We start from the raw sequence: 12,203 nt of genomic DNA on the forward strand, positions 1-12,203 counted from the left end.
ATCTATATCAGTACGAAACTGATACCAGTTCGCCTTGTCGTATAACATGATAGTTCTCATATTTGATTCAGATAGTTGTTGTCTCTGATGGTTGAAAACGACTTTCACCGGAAGATGGTCGCTGCCGATAGAATCTAGTACATGTATATTACATTTATCGACCATAGAGGCAGTGCTAATAACAACATCGGGTGTAGTCTGACTGCTTGGTCGCGGATGTTTGGGCAATTGATGGACATGCCCATTTAAATTAAGTTATATGATCGAAAAACTCAGCTTTATCACGGACAGAGCGACTGTGAATATTAACGTCGGCTAATATGACAAGATGTTTAAAGTGGTGAAACAAATAGGTGAAGAAGGCAAGAGGAATGATATAACCTGGTCGAACGTATATTGTAGCTACTGTTAATATAAGATGAGGAACGTAAACTGTTGTCACTAGGTGTTCCGGTAACTGCATATGCTGCGGAACAGAGTTGCATTTATAAGTGAGTTTATTACGGACTTCAATTGCAGCGCCACCTTGGGCTCGTACGTTATTGTCTGCGTAATCGCGGCGAAGAAATTGATATCGAGGAAATCGGACATGAGTACCAGGTTTGAGTGCAGTCTCATTTAGTACAAATAAATCGATATTTTCCTCCAACAGTAACTGCTCAAATAGTATTCGGTGTTGCGCTAAAGAACGAATGTTCAGAAAAAGAAGTGTAAGAGCCATATTCATACACAAAATTACGGAGTTAAACTGCTGTGTCTCGTGGAGCAATATGGAAATGAACGTATGGTCCAGAATATGTAGCATATAAGTTAACTTGAAATATAGCAGAGGCTGCTGCAATAACATGATCTAGTATAAGTTGACGTTGGAATGGGAAAATATTTTGTAATATGAGTGTTATGTAGCGGAGGAAGTTTTCCACAATAAGAGGAGAGGTGACAGACTGTGACTTGTTCTAAATGCAAGACAAAATATATATATACACTGCACACGCACTGGACCTCATGTGCGAATTAAAAAAAGACAACCCAATGAATTTTCAATGTGGAAGTCTAAAAAGAAACCTTATGGACCACTGCACGGAAACAGCACAGTATGTATTAATGAACATTAAGAGATATAACAAGTGAGTGTAAAAATGTAGGAAAACATTTCGAACATACATACCAGTCAATGGGCACCCCGAAGACTATGTACAGATAGTACGTTTGAAGGTTAAAAGCATAGTCTAAGTAGGTGTCCATATCGTCTGCCAGCATCTGCTTCTGATGTTCCAAGGCATCTATCGCTTTTTCGATCTCCATCTATAAATAAATAAATAAATTAATTAATGTAAATAATGAAATAAGTAATTAAATATTATTACAAGTAGTAGAAAAATGATCGATCTGGCTCATATGAGAACAACTCAGGAGCCCATGGGAAATCGAACACCTTGAACCGTCCACCAACGGTCTTTTACGACCTCCATTTTAGGGGTGTATTTGTTCCCTTTTATGAGCACTTTTTAGGGGGTGTACTCATTTTCTTTTATGAAGGGGGTGGACTCGTTCCCTTTTTTCATCCCTTATAGCAGATAGAGACTACGAACACATAGCAGATCAGATAATACATAAGACTACGTAACATAGCAGGGATGTATTCGTTTCCAACCCTTATTTTAACACAGCAGAAATTACATAAGACTACGAACACACTGAATGAAAAATCGAACACCTTGAACCGTCCACCCACGGTCTTTTACGACCTCCATTTTAGGGGGTGTACTCGTTCTCTTTTATGAGCATATTTTTCACCCCTATTTTAACATAACAGAAATAGCACACAATGAGCACATTATAGCAAAGACTACCAACATAGTAAGGGGTATACTCGTTCTCTATTTTAACATAGCAGAAATTACATAACTCTACGAACACACTGAATGGGAAATCGAACACCCTGAAATAGGAGTGTATTCGTTCCCTTTTATGACCACTTTTTGGGAGTGTGCACTTCTCTCAACCCATATGGTAACATAGAAGAAATTACACAGAGACTATGAACATAGCAGATCGATAACACATTTTCCAACCGCCTATTTAACATAGCACATATTACATAATATAGCAGAGCTAATAAAAGAGTATGGTTTATTTTTCAACCCCTATTTTAACATACCAGAAATTACATAAAACTATGTAGCATAACAGAGTATGCTTATTTTTCAACCCCTATTTTAACATAGCAAAAAATTACATACGACTATGAGCGTTCACTTGTTATGGTCAATATTTCAATTTTTATTTTAACATAGCAGAAATTACAAACAGACTACGAACACCTATTTTAACAGCACTAATCTGTAATAAGGGGGATGTACTCGTTCCCTTTCATCAACCCCTGTGTATCAAAACATTCGTCAATTACTGCATGTCCCAAAAGTAGTAAGCATCGTGGTCAAAACCAGAATAACTCGTAAACGGAGCCACATATTGAGGTAGTGTTTCTACATTTAGTAATAGGTCACCACCTACAACAAGTCCCAGAAGTACTGAAAAACGAGGTCAAAGGTCAAATATTTATAACCGCATAACTCGTAAACGAGGAAACATATTGAGGTGCTGTTTCCACATTTAGTAATAGGTCATCAACTTCTACATGTCACAAAATACTGACCATCAAGGTAAAGGTCAAATATTTAAACTCGAATAACTTGTAAACGGAGCAACGGATAAATTTGTGTGACCTATTCAATTTTGTACTAAAGAGAAAAAAAGTGAAGAAGTAATAAATTTGAGTGGCTTAAAAAACAGTATTTTAAGTACCTCAGAATTTCTGTACCTTTTTGGGTATTAAAATAAACGAAAAAAATGAATTTGGATGCAGTATTCAAACTAACCCTTAAAGGCAAAAAAGAACCATTTTGTACTATTTAAACAAACGAAAGGATAAATTTTGAGTGAGTTTTTCAATTTTGTAGCAAGAAGAAGAAAAGCGAAGAAGAACCATTTTTTAACTAACTCAGAATTTCATATAATTTCGTAATACTCAAATAAACGAAGAAATAAGTTTGGATGGAGTATTTAGTTTTGTAGGAACCAGAAAAAGGTGAAAAAGCTCCAATTTAACTAGCTCAATATTTCTGTACAATTTTGTACTACTAAAAGCAACGAAGGAATTAATTTGGGTAATCTATTTTATTTTTGTACCAATCAGAATAAAATCAAAGAAGGGCCGTTTTAACTAATTCAGCATTTTATACCTTTTTGTGTTATTCAAATAATAGAGGGAATAAATTTGAGTGGTCTATTTTATTTTTGTACCAATCAGAAGAAAAGCAAAGAAGAACTATTTTTTAACTAACTCAGAATTTCATATCATTTTGTAATACTCAAATAAATTAAGAAATAAACTTGGATGGAGTATTTAGTTTTGTAGGAACCAGAAAAAAGTGAAGAAGGTCCATTTTAACTAACTCAATTTTCCTGTATAATTTTGTACTACTCAAATGAACGAAAGTATAAATTTGGTTAGTCTACTTTATTTTTGTACCAATCAGAAGAAAACCAAAGAAGAGTCACTTTAACTAACACAGAATTTTATATCATTTTGTAATACTGAAATAAACGAAGAGATAGATTTGGATGGAGTATTTAGTTTTGTACAAAGCAGAAAAAGGAAAGAATTACATTTTGTGCTAATAAAGAAACAAAGAAATAAATTTGTGCTGACCAAAAAAGGCGAAGAAGAATCATTTTAACAAGCTCAGCATTTTACACCTTTTTGTGCCATTTAATAAATAAATAAATATATTGGGGTGTCCTATTTCCTTTTGTATTTAAACAAACGAAGGGATACATTTGTACCAAACAGAAAAAGCAAACAAATACTATTTAACTAACTAATAATTTTTGTGCTACACAAAGAACGGAATAAATTTGTACTAACCAGAAAAACCGAAGAAAGACCATTTGTAAATCATCTTGTACTATTTAAATAAACAAAGAGATAAATTGAATGACCTATCCAATTTTGTACAAATGAGAAATACCATTTAACTAGCTCAGAATGTCTATACTTTTTGTACTATTTAAACAAATAAGGCAATATATTTGTACTAACCAGAAAAGCGAAGAAGTTTCATTTTAACTAACTCAAAATTTTATATCATTTTGTAATACTCAAATAGAGGAAGGAATAAATTTGAGTGACCTATTCAGTTTTGTAGCAAGCAGAAAAAGGAAAGAATTAACATTTTGTACTAATCAAATAAAAGAAGGAATAGATTTCGGCGGCCTATTTAGTTTTGTACCAACGACGAAAAAAAGCGAAGAATGCCCATTTTAAGTAGCTCAATATATCTGTACCATTATAACTAACACAAACAAACAAAAGAACAAATTTGAGTGGCTCATGCAAAGAAGGTCAATGTTAACTAGCTCAGCATTTTTACTTTTTTGTGCTATTCAAATAAACGAAGGACTAAATTTGAGTGACTTGTTTAATTTTGTACCAAGCAGAAAAATTGATAAATGAATAAATTTTGTATGCTTTTTACTTCTGTATTAACAAGAAAACAAGCGGAGAAGGTCTATTTTAAATAGCTCATTATTTATGTACATTTTGTACTAAAATAAACGAAGGAATAAATTTTGATGGTTTACTTTCTGTACTAACGATAAAAAACAAAGAAGGACCCTCTTCTACTACTCAAACAAACGAAGGAATAAATTTGAGTGACCTAGTCAATTTTGTACCACGAGAAATGCCAATTTAATTAGCTCAGAATTTCTATACATTTTTGTGCTATTCAAATAAACGAAGGAATAATTTTACAATAGTGAGCCACGGTGGCTCAGTGCTAGAGCGTTCACCTCTGGTGGTTGGGGTCCAGGGTTCAAACCCTGCTTTCGCCAAGTGAACTTTGTGGTGGAGAAACACCATGTGCGTGGGTTTCCTCGGGGTCTCCCGTTTCCACCCACTTTCTTCCTTCCACCATTTTCATTCATTTGTCATCATCACCTCCTTTAGCTTAGCCGGCATAATTGTGGGACGTAAAATTCAAAAATGTCAATGTCTAAGTTTACGCTAACGAGAGAAATCGAAGAAGGATCATTTTAACTAACTCAGATAATTATATCATTTTGTAGTAATCAAATAAACGAAGGAATAAATTTGTGTGACCTATTCAGTTTTGTAGCAAGCAGAAAAACCTCTTTTAGTTTTATACTAACCACGAAAAAGAAAGCGAAGAAGGTCCATTGTAACAAGCTCAATATTTCTGTACTATTTTGTGTTACTCAAATAAATTTGGGTGGTCTATTTTATTTTTGTAACAATCAGAAGAAAAGTAAAGAAGGTACATTTTAACTAGCTCAGCATTTTATACCTTTCTGTGGGATTAAATAAACGAGTGGTTCATTTAGTTGTGGTGCAACATTTTGTGTATTTTTGTCACCCAGAGAAAAGGCCAGTTTAAAGTAGCATTGCCAAATAAATTTTTAATTGCCTCTCCCGTTACTAAGTAATAGTTATATGAGTATTGACGTGTGTTTAGCGAATTAGGTCTTACACTTAGTATAGGATTATTAAATGCTAATGGCCACGCTAAAGACCAAAGTTTCCCGGTCACTAACTAAATATTTGAACGTACGTTCTAACAAACCAGTGCTCCCTTGGTTACAGAAGAGAATTGCGCCATAATTCAATTATAACTTAATTCTGTAGAACATACTCCATAGCAATTGGTATTATTACGGGATGAAGACGTACTAAAGAAAAGTGATGAAGGACGACGAATCGTGACAATAATAGAAAATAAGAAACAGCATGCTTGGTCATTTTGAATCACCGTGCTGATAGAGGAAAAAGCAGAAGGAAAGCCAGAAGAAGAAGAGATCATATCAAAGTAAGAATCAGCTCATCAAGGAAAAGAAAAGTTTTCAATGTTCCATGTTGCGTACCATCCATAAAGACTGCTGAATTATTCTTTCTGTTGCTGCAGATATTTAAGCTTCTCAATATAAATTCACTTTAAATGAAATAAAAAAGGAACGTTCAGAATGCGTTACCTAACATTTGTATTGCTAATATAGTGAGGGTCCTAAGGCCTGCCAAATTTGTTTTTATATAACAGAGGGCACCTTACTAGTTTGGAAGACAATCGGCTATTAACATTATTTTAGTGTAATTTTAGTGCAGTCTAATTAGGAAAAGCTGCTTATATAATGCATATTTTTACGTGACGGGAGAGGCAATGCTACTTTAAAGTGGTCTTTTCTCTGGGTGACACAAAGATACACAAAATGTAGCACCACAACTAAATGAACCACTCGTTTATTTTAATCCCTCAGAAATGTATAAAATCCTGAGCTACTTAAAATGTACCTTTTTTACTTTTCTTCTGATTGTTACAAAAATAAAATACACCACCCAAATTTTATGAGTTGCACAAAATTATATAGAAATATTGAGCTTGTTAGAATGGACCTTCTTCGCTTTTTTCCTGGTTGGTACAAAATTAAAAGGGGATCTTTCTGCTTGCTACAAAACTCAGAAGGTAACACAAATTTATTCGTTCGTTTATTCGATTACTACAAAATGATATAAAATTTTGAGTTAGTTAAAATGGTCCTTCTTTGTTTTTTCTCGTTAGCGTAAACTTATTCCTTTTTTATTTGAATAGCACAAAAAGGTATAGAAATTCTCAGCTAGTTAACTTATCATTTCTCGGCATAGAAATTCTGAGCTAATTAAATTGGCATTTCTCGTTGGTACAAAATTGACTAGGTCACTCAAATTTATTCCTTCGTTTGTTTGAGTAGTAGAAGAGTGAACTTCTTTGTTTTTTATCGTTAGTACAGAAAGTAGACCATCAAAATTTATTCCTTCGTTTATTTTAGTACAAAATGTACATAAATAATGAGCTATTTAAAATAGATCTTTTCCGCATGTTAATTGTTAATACAAATATAAAGAAGCATACAAAATTTATTCATTCATCAATTTTTCTGCTTGGTACAAAATTAAACAAGTCACTCAAACTTAGTCCTTCGTTTATTTGAATAGCACAAAAAGGTACAAAATGCTGAGCTAGTTAACATTGACCTTCTTTGCTTAAGCCACTCAAATTTGTTCTTTTGTTTGTTTGCGTTAGTTAAAATGGTACAGATATATTGAGCTAGTTAAAATGGATATTCTTCGCTTTTTTTCATGGTTGGTACAAAACTAAATAGGCCGCCCAAATCTATTCCTTCTTTTATTTGATTAGTACAAAATGTTAATTCTTTCCTTTTTCTGCTTGCTACAAAACTGAATAGGTCACTCAAATTTATTCCTTCCTCTATTTGAGTATTACAAAATGATATAATATTTTGAGTTAGTTAAAATGAAACTTCTTCGCTTTTCTGGTTAGTACAAATATATTGCCTTATTTGTTTAAATAGTACAAAAAGTATAGACATTCTGAGCTAGTTAAATGGTATTTCTCATTTGTACAAAATTGGATAGGTCACTCAATTTATCTCTTTGTTTATTTAAATAGTACAAGATGATTTACAAATGGTCTTTCTTCGGTTTTTCTGGTTAGTACAAATTTATTCCGTTCTTTGTGTAGCACAAAAATTATTAGTTAGTTAAATAGTATTTGTTTGCTTTTTCTGTTTGGTACAAATGTATCCAATCGTTTGTTCAAATATTACGATAAGGTATAAAATTCTAAGCCAGTTAAAAGTGGTTTTTCTTCGCTTTCTTCTCGTTGGTACAAAAGGAAATAGGACACCCCAATATGTTTATTTATTTATTAAATGGCACAAAAAGGTGTAAAATGCTGAGCTTGTTAAAATGATTCTTCTTCGCCTTTTTTGGTCAGCACAAATTTATTTCTTTGTTTCTTTATTAGCACAAAATGTAATTCTTTCCTTTTTTCTGCTTTGTACAAAACTAAATACTCCATCCAAATCTATCTCTTCGTTTATTTCAGTATTACAAAATGATATAAAATTCTGCGTTAGTTAAATTGACCATTCTTTGATTTTCTTCTGAGTGGTACAAAAATAAAGTAGACTAACCAAATTTATACTTTCGTTCATTTGAGTAGTACAAAATTATACAGAAATATTGAGCTAGTTAAAATGGACCTTCTTCACTTTTTTCTGGTTCCTACAAAGCTAAATACTCCATCCAAATTTATTTCTTCGTTTATTTGAGTATTACAAAATATGAAATTCTGAGTTAGTTAAAAAATAGTTCTTCTTTGCTTTTCTTCTGATTGGTACAAAAATAAAATAGACCACTCAAATTTATTCCCTCTATTATTTGAATAGCACAAAAAGGTATAAAATGCTGAACTAGTTAAAATGGCCCTTCTTTGATTTTATTCTGATTGGTACAAAAATAAAATAGATTACCCAAATTAATTCCTTCGTTGCTTGCTTTTAGTAGTACAAAATTGTACAGAAATATTGAGCTAGTTAAATTGGAGCTTTTTCACCTTTTTCTGGTTCCTACAAAACTAAATACTCCATCCAAACTTATTTCTTCGTTTATTTGAGTATTACAAAATTATATGAAATTCTGAGTTAGTTAAAAAATGGTTCTTCTTCGCTTTTCTTCTTCTTGCTACAAAATTGAAAAACTCACTCAAAATTAATCCTTTCGTTTGTTTAAATAGTACAAAATGGTTCTTTTTTGCCTTTTCTGGTTAGTTTGAATACTGCATCCAAATTCATTTTTTCGTTTATTTTAATACCCAAAAAGGTACAGAAATTCTGAGGTACTTAAAATACTGTTTTTTAAGCCACTCAAATTTATTACTTCTTCACTTTTTTCTCTTTAGTACAAAATTGAATAGGTCACACAAATTTATCCGTTGCTCCGTTTACAAGTTATTCGAGTTTAAATATTTGACCTTTGACCTCGATGGTCAGTATTTTGTGACATGTAGAAGTTGATGACCTATTACTAAATGTGGAAACAGCACCTCAATATGTAGCTCCGTTTACGATTTATTCTGGTTTAAATATTTGACCTTTGACCTCGTTTTTCAGTACTTTTGGGACTTGTTGTAGGTGGTGACCTATTACTAAATGTAGAAACACTACCTCAATATGTGGCTCCGTTTACGAGTTATTCTGGTTTTGACCACGATGCTTAGTTCTTTTTGGACATGCAGTAATTGTCAAATGTTTTGTTACACAGGGGTTGATGAAAGGGAACGAGTACATCCCCCTTATTACAGATTAGTGCTGTTAAAATAGGTATTCGTAGTCTGTTTGTAATTTCTGCTATGTTAAAATAAGGGTTGACAAATTGACCATAACAAGCGAGCGCTCATAGTCGTATGTAATTTTTTGCTATGTTAAAATAGGGGTTGAAAAATAAGCATACTCTGTTATGCTACATAGTGTTATGTAATTTCTGGTATGTTAAAATAGGGGTTGAAAAATAAACCATACTCCGTGTGATTTCTGCTATGTTAAAATAAGGGTTGAAAAAGTGCTCATAAAAAGAGAACGAATACATCCCTAAAATTAGATCATAAAAGGGAACGAAGTGTTAAAATAGGGGTTGAAAGATAGCCATACTCTTTTGATAGCTCAAATACCGTGCTCGTGGGCTTTCTAGGGGGTTCTCCCGTTTCCTTCCACCTTCTTCATTTCACTCATTTTTCATTATCACCTTCTCTTTTAGCCTAACCGGCATAATCGTGCGATGTAACACTTAAAGATTTCATTTCATTTATTTTGTTTTGGTAGCTCTGCTTTTTTTGCATAGTCTTATGTAATTTCTGCTGTTAAAAAGAGGTTGAGAAATGTGCTCTTAAAAGAGAACGAATACACCCCTAAGATAGGCTCATAAAAGGGAACGAATTGTTATGTTAAATTAGGGGTTGATAATAAGCCATACTTTTTTATTAGCTTTGCTATGTTATATAGCCTTTTGTAATATGTGCTATGATCAAATAGGGGTTAAAAAAATTGGTTATACAAGAGAACGAATACACTCCTTATTATGTTTGTAGTCTTTGCTAAGTTACATAGAAGCGCTGCGTTCTTAGCCTCTGTGTAATTCCTGCTATGTTAAAATAGGGGTTGAAAAATAAGCCATACTCTTTTATTAGCTCTGCTATATTATGTAATATGTGCTATGTTAAATAGGCGGTTGGAAAATGTGTTATCAATCTGCTATGTTCATAGTCTCTGTGTAATTTCTTCTATGTTAACATATGGGTTGAGAGAAGTGCACACTCCCAAAAAGTGGTCATAAAAGGGAACGAATACACTCCTATTTCAGGGTGTTCGATTTCCCATTCAGTGTGTTCGTAGTCTTATGTAATTTCTGCTATGTTAAATAGAGAACGAGTATACCCCTTACTATGTTGGTAGTCTTTGCTATAATGTGCTCATTGTGTGCTATTTCTGTTATGTTAAAATAGGGGTGAAAAATATGCTCATAAAAGAGAACGAGTACACCCCCTAAAATGGAGGTCGTAAAAGACCGTGGGTGGACGGTTCAAGGTGTTCGATTTTTCATTCAGTGTGTTCGTAGTCTTATGTAATTTCTGCTGTGTTAAAATAAGGGTTGGAAACGAATACATCCCTGCTATGTTACGTAGTCTTATGTATTATCTGCTCTGCTATGTGTTCGTAGTCTCTATCTGCTATAAGGGATGGAAAAAGGGAACGAGTCCACCCCCTTCATAAAAAAGAACGAGTACACCCCCTAAAAAGTGCTCATAAAAGGGAACAAATACACCCGTAAAATGGAGGTCGTAAAAGACCGTTGGTGGACGGTTCAAGGTGTTCGATTTCCCATGGGCTCCTGAGTTGTTCTCATATGAGCCAGATCGATCATTTTTCTACTACTATTACTTATATAATCACGTTAGGCATATCAAAAAGAAATCCTGTCGCATCCCTAACAAATAAACTATATGGCCAAGTCTAGAAAGAATGAAATAGTTGCCATTAACTGAAACTTTTCGCAATTTCTGCAATCTAATTATTTTTCTGAAAGTGTTATCGCTTTACACAACTCAAAGAATTGTGGATTATTCTTTTTATTAATCTCTCTATCTAAAAGAATTTGTTGTGAGGAAATGGGTGATCAACGATTACACCAAACGGATTAAGATAGAAACTCGCAACTTGGACAAGAAATAGAATTCTTGACGTAGAATACCACTATGGAAGGATTTAAGGAAATTGGATGAGGAAGAGGAAAATAGAGATGCTAATTTTCATATTAAAAATTAAATATTTCCAAATTCATAAGAATTAGAGACATGAAACTTGGTATTTGGACTTCTCATTTAAATTAATTAGAAACATTGTAACTGGTTTTTCTTTTCAATATTTGACCTAGAAGGGAAGAAAATGAAGAGGGAAGAAAAACGAATGATAATAGAAAACGATAAATAGTAGTGTTCAATCCATAGTGTTTGGGGCCCTGAAATAAATAGTGACCCTCGCTATGCCGTTTAAGATCTATCTCCGATCGGAATACAGGACATGTGACGGACAGGAAATAATCAGAAACAGTTTTTTAAGACTCCAATCTATAGTTTTAGCTGCTGATGACATTTAAGTCCAAGTTTTGCCCAGAAAGAGCAAGTCAGGTAGCTCAGGAATTTATAGTATCCTCTTTGTTATTTATTTAATTCATTCATTTGCTTTCAACGTTCAGGCCTCATTGTGATTGGGTGTGAGAATGGGTGACAAATAACATGTCCAAAATGAGAGAAATTAGTGTGAAATCCATAACTTTAAGGTATTGTTTTAAATTAATTTCATAATCTTACGCTGTTTTAGACGGAGCGGGGGCTGAAGTCTGGTCCCGGTGTAACCCCGTGTGGGTGCGCCACTGCTGAAAATGCATAATTTTGGGAAGATTATACAATATTGTAAAGACTGTCCCAGGTCGCGCACTCATGGGACTCCGCACCTAAGGCTATTCAGGGAAAGTAACGAGTTTATTTTTTCTAATTCAATCTCGGGGTTCAAAATATTTCGAAATGATTAACCATGATTTTGTAAGGCATTTTTTAAAAGTGTATACTCCGGACCCCCAGAGCCCACTCTTCCCTTTTGTCCCTGAAGTTCACTCGTGGGCAGCAACTTCACTTAAGATTTTACTTGGGGGGAGTATTCTACACCGATATAAGAGTTTAACGTTTTATATCAGTATTTTATTATGCAATTGATTAAAATATATGTATTTC

At 33.4% G+C, this 12,203-nt stretch overlaps 1 protein-coding gene across 1 annotated transcript in view; it reads right to left on the bottom strand.

Annotated features, from left to right (window-relative positions):
• Positions 1 to 1,066: 1,066 nt before the first annotated feature.
• The window catches only part of LOC145667490 (uncharacterized), a 106,454-nt gene continuing 95,317 nt past the window's right edge, over positions 1,067 to 12,203 (bottom strand). The window contains exons 5-6 of the mRNA XM_081734967.1: positions 1,169 to 1,305; positions 1,067 to 1,076 (exon numbers count right to left, since the gene is read on the bottom strand). Coding sequence (XP_081591093.1) covers positions 1,067 to 1,076; positions 1,169 to 1,305 — 147 coding nt within the window. The remainder of the gene's footprint in view (positions 1,077 to 1,168; positions 1,306 to 12,203) is intronic.

Source organism: Thermobia domestica, chromosome 13 (genome assembly GCF_964235325.1).
Source record: "Thermobia domestica chromosome 13, izTheDome1.hap1.1, whole genome shotgun sequence".
NCBI lineage: Eukaryota > Metazoa > Arthropoda > Insecta > Zygentoma > Lepismatidae > Thermobia > Thermobia domestica.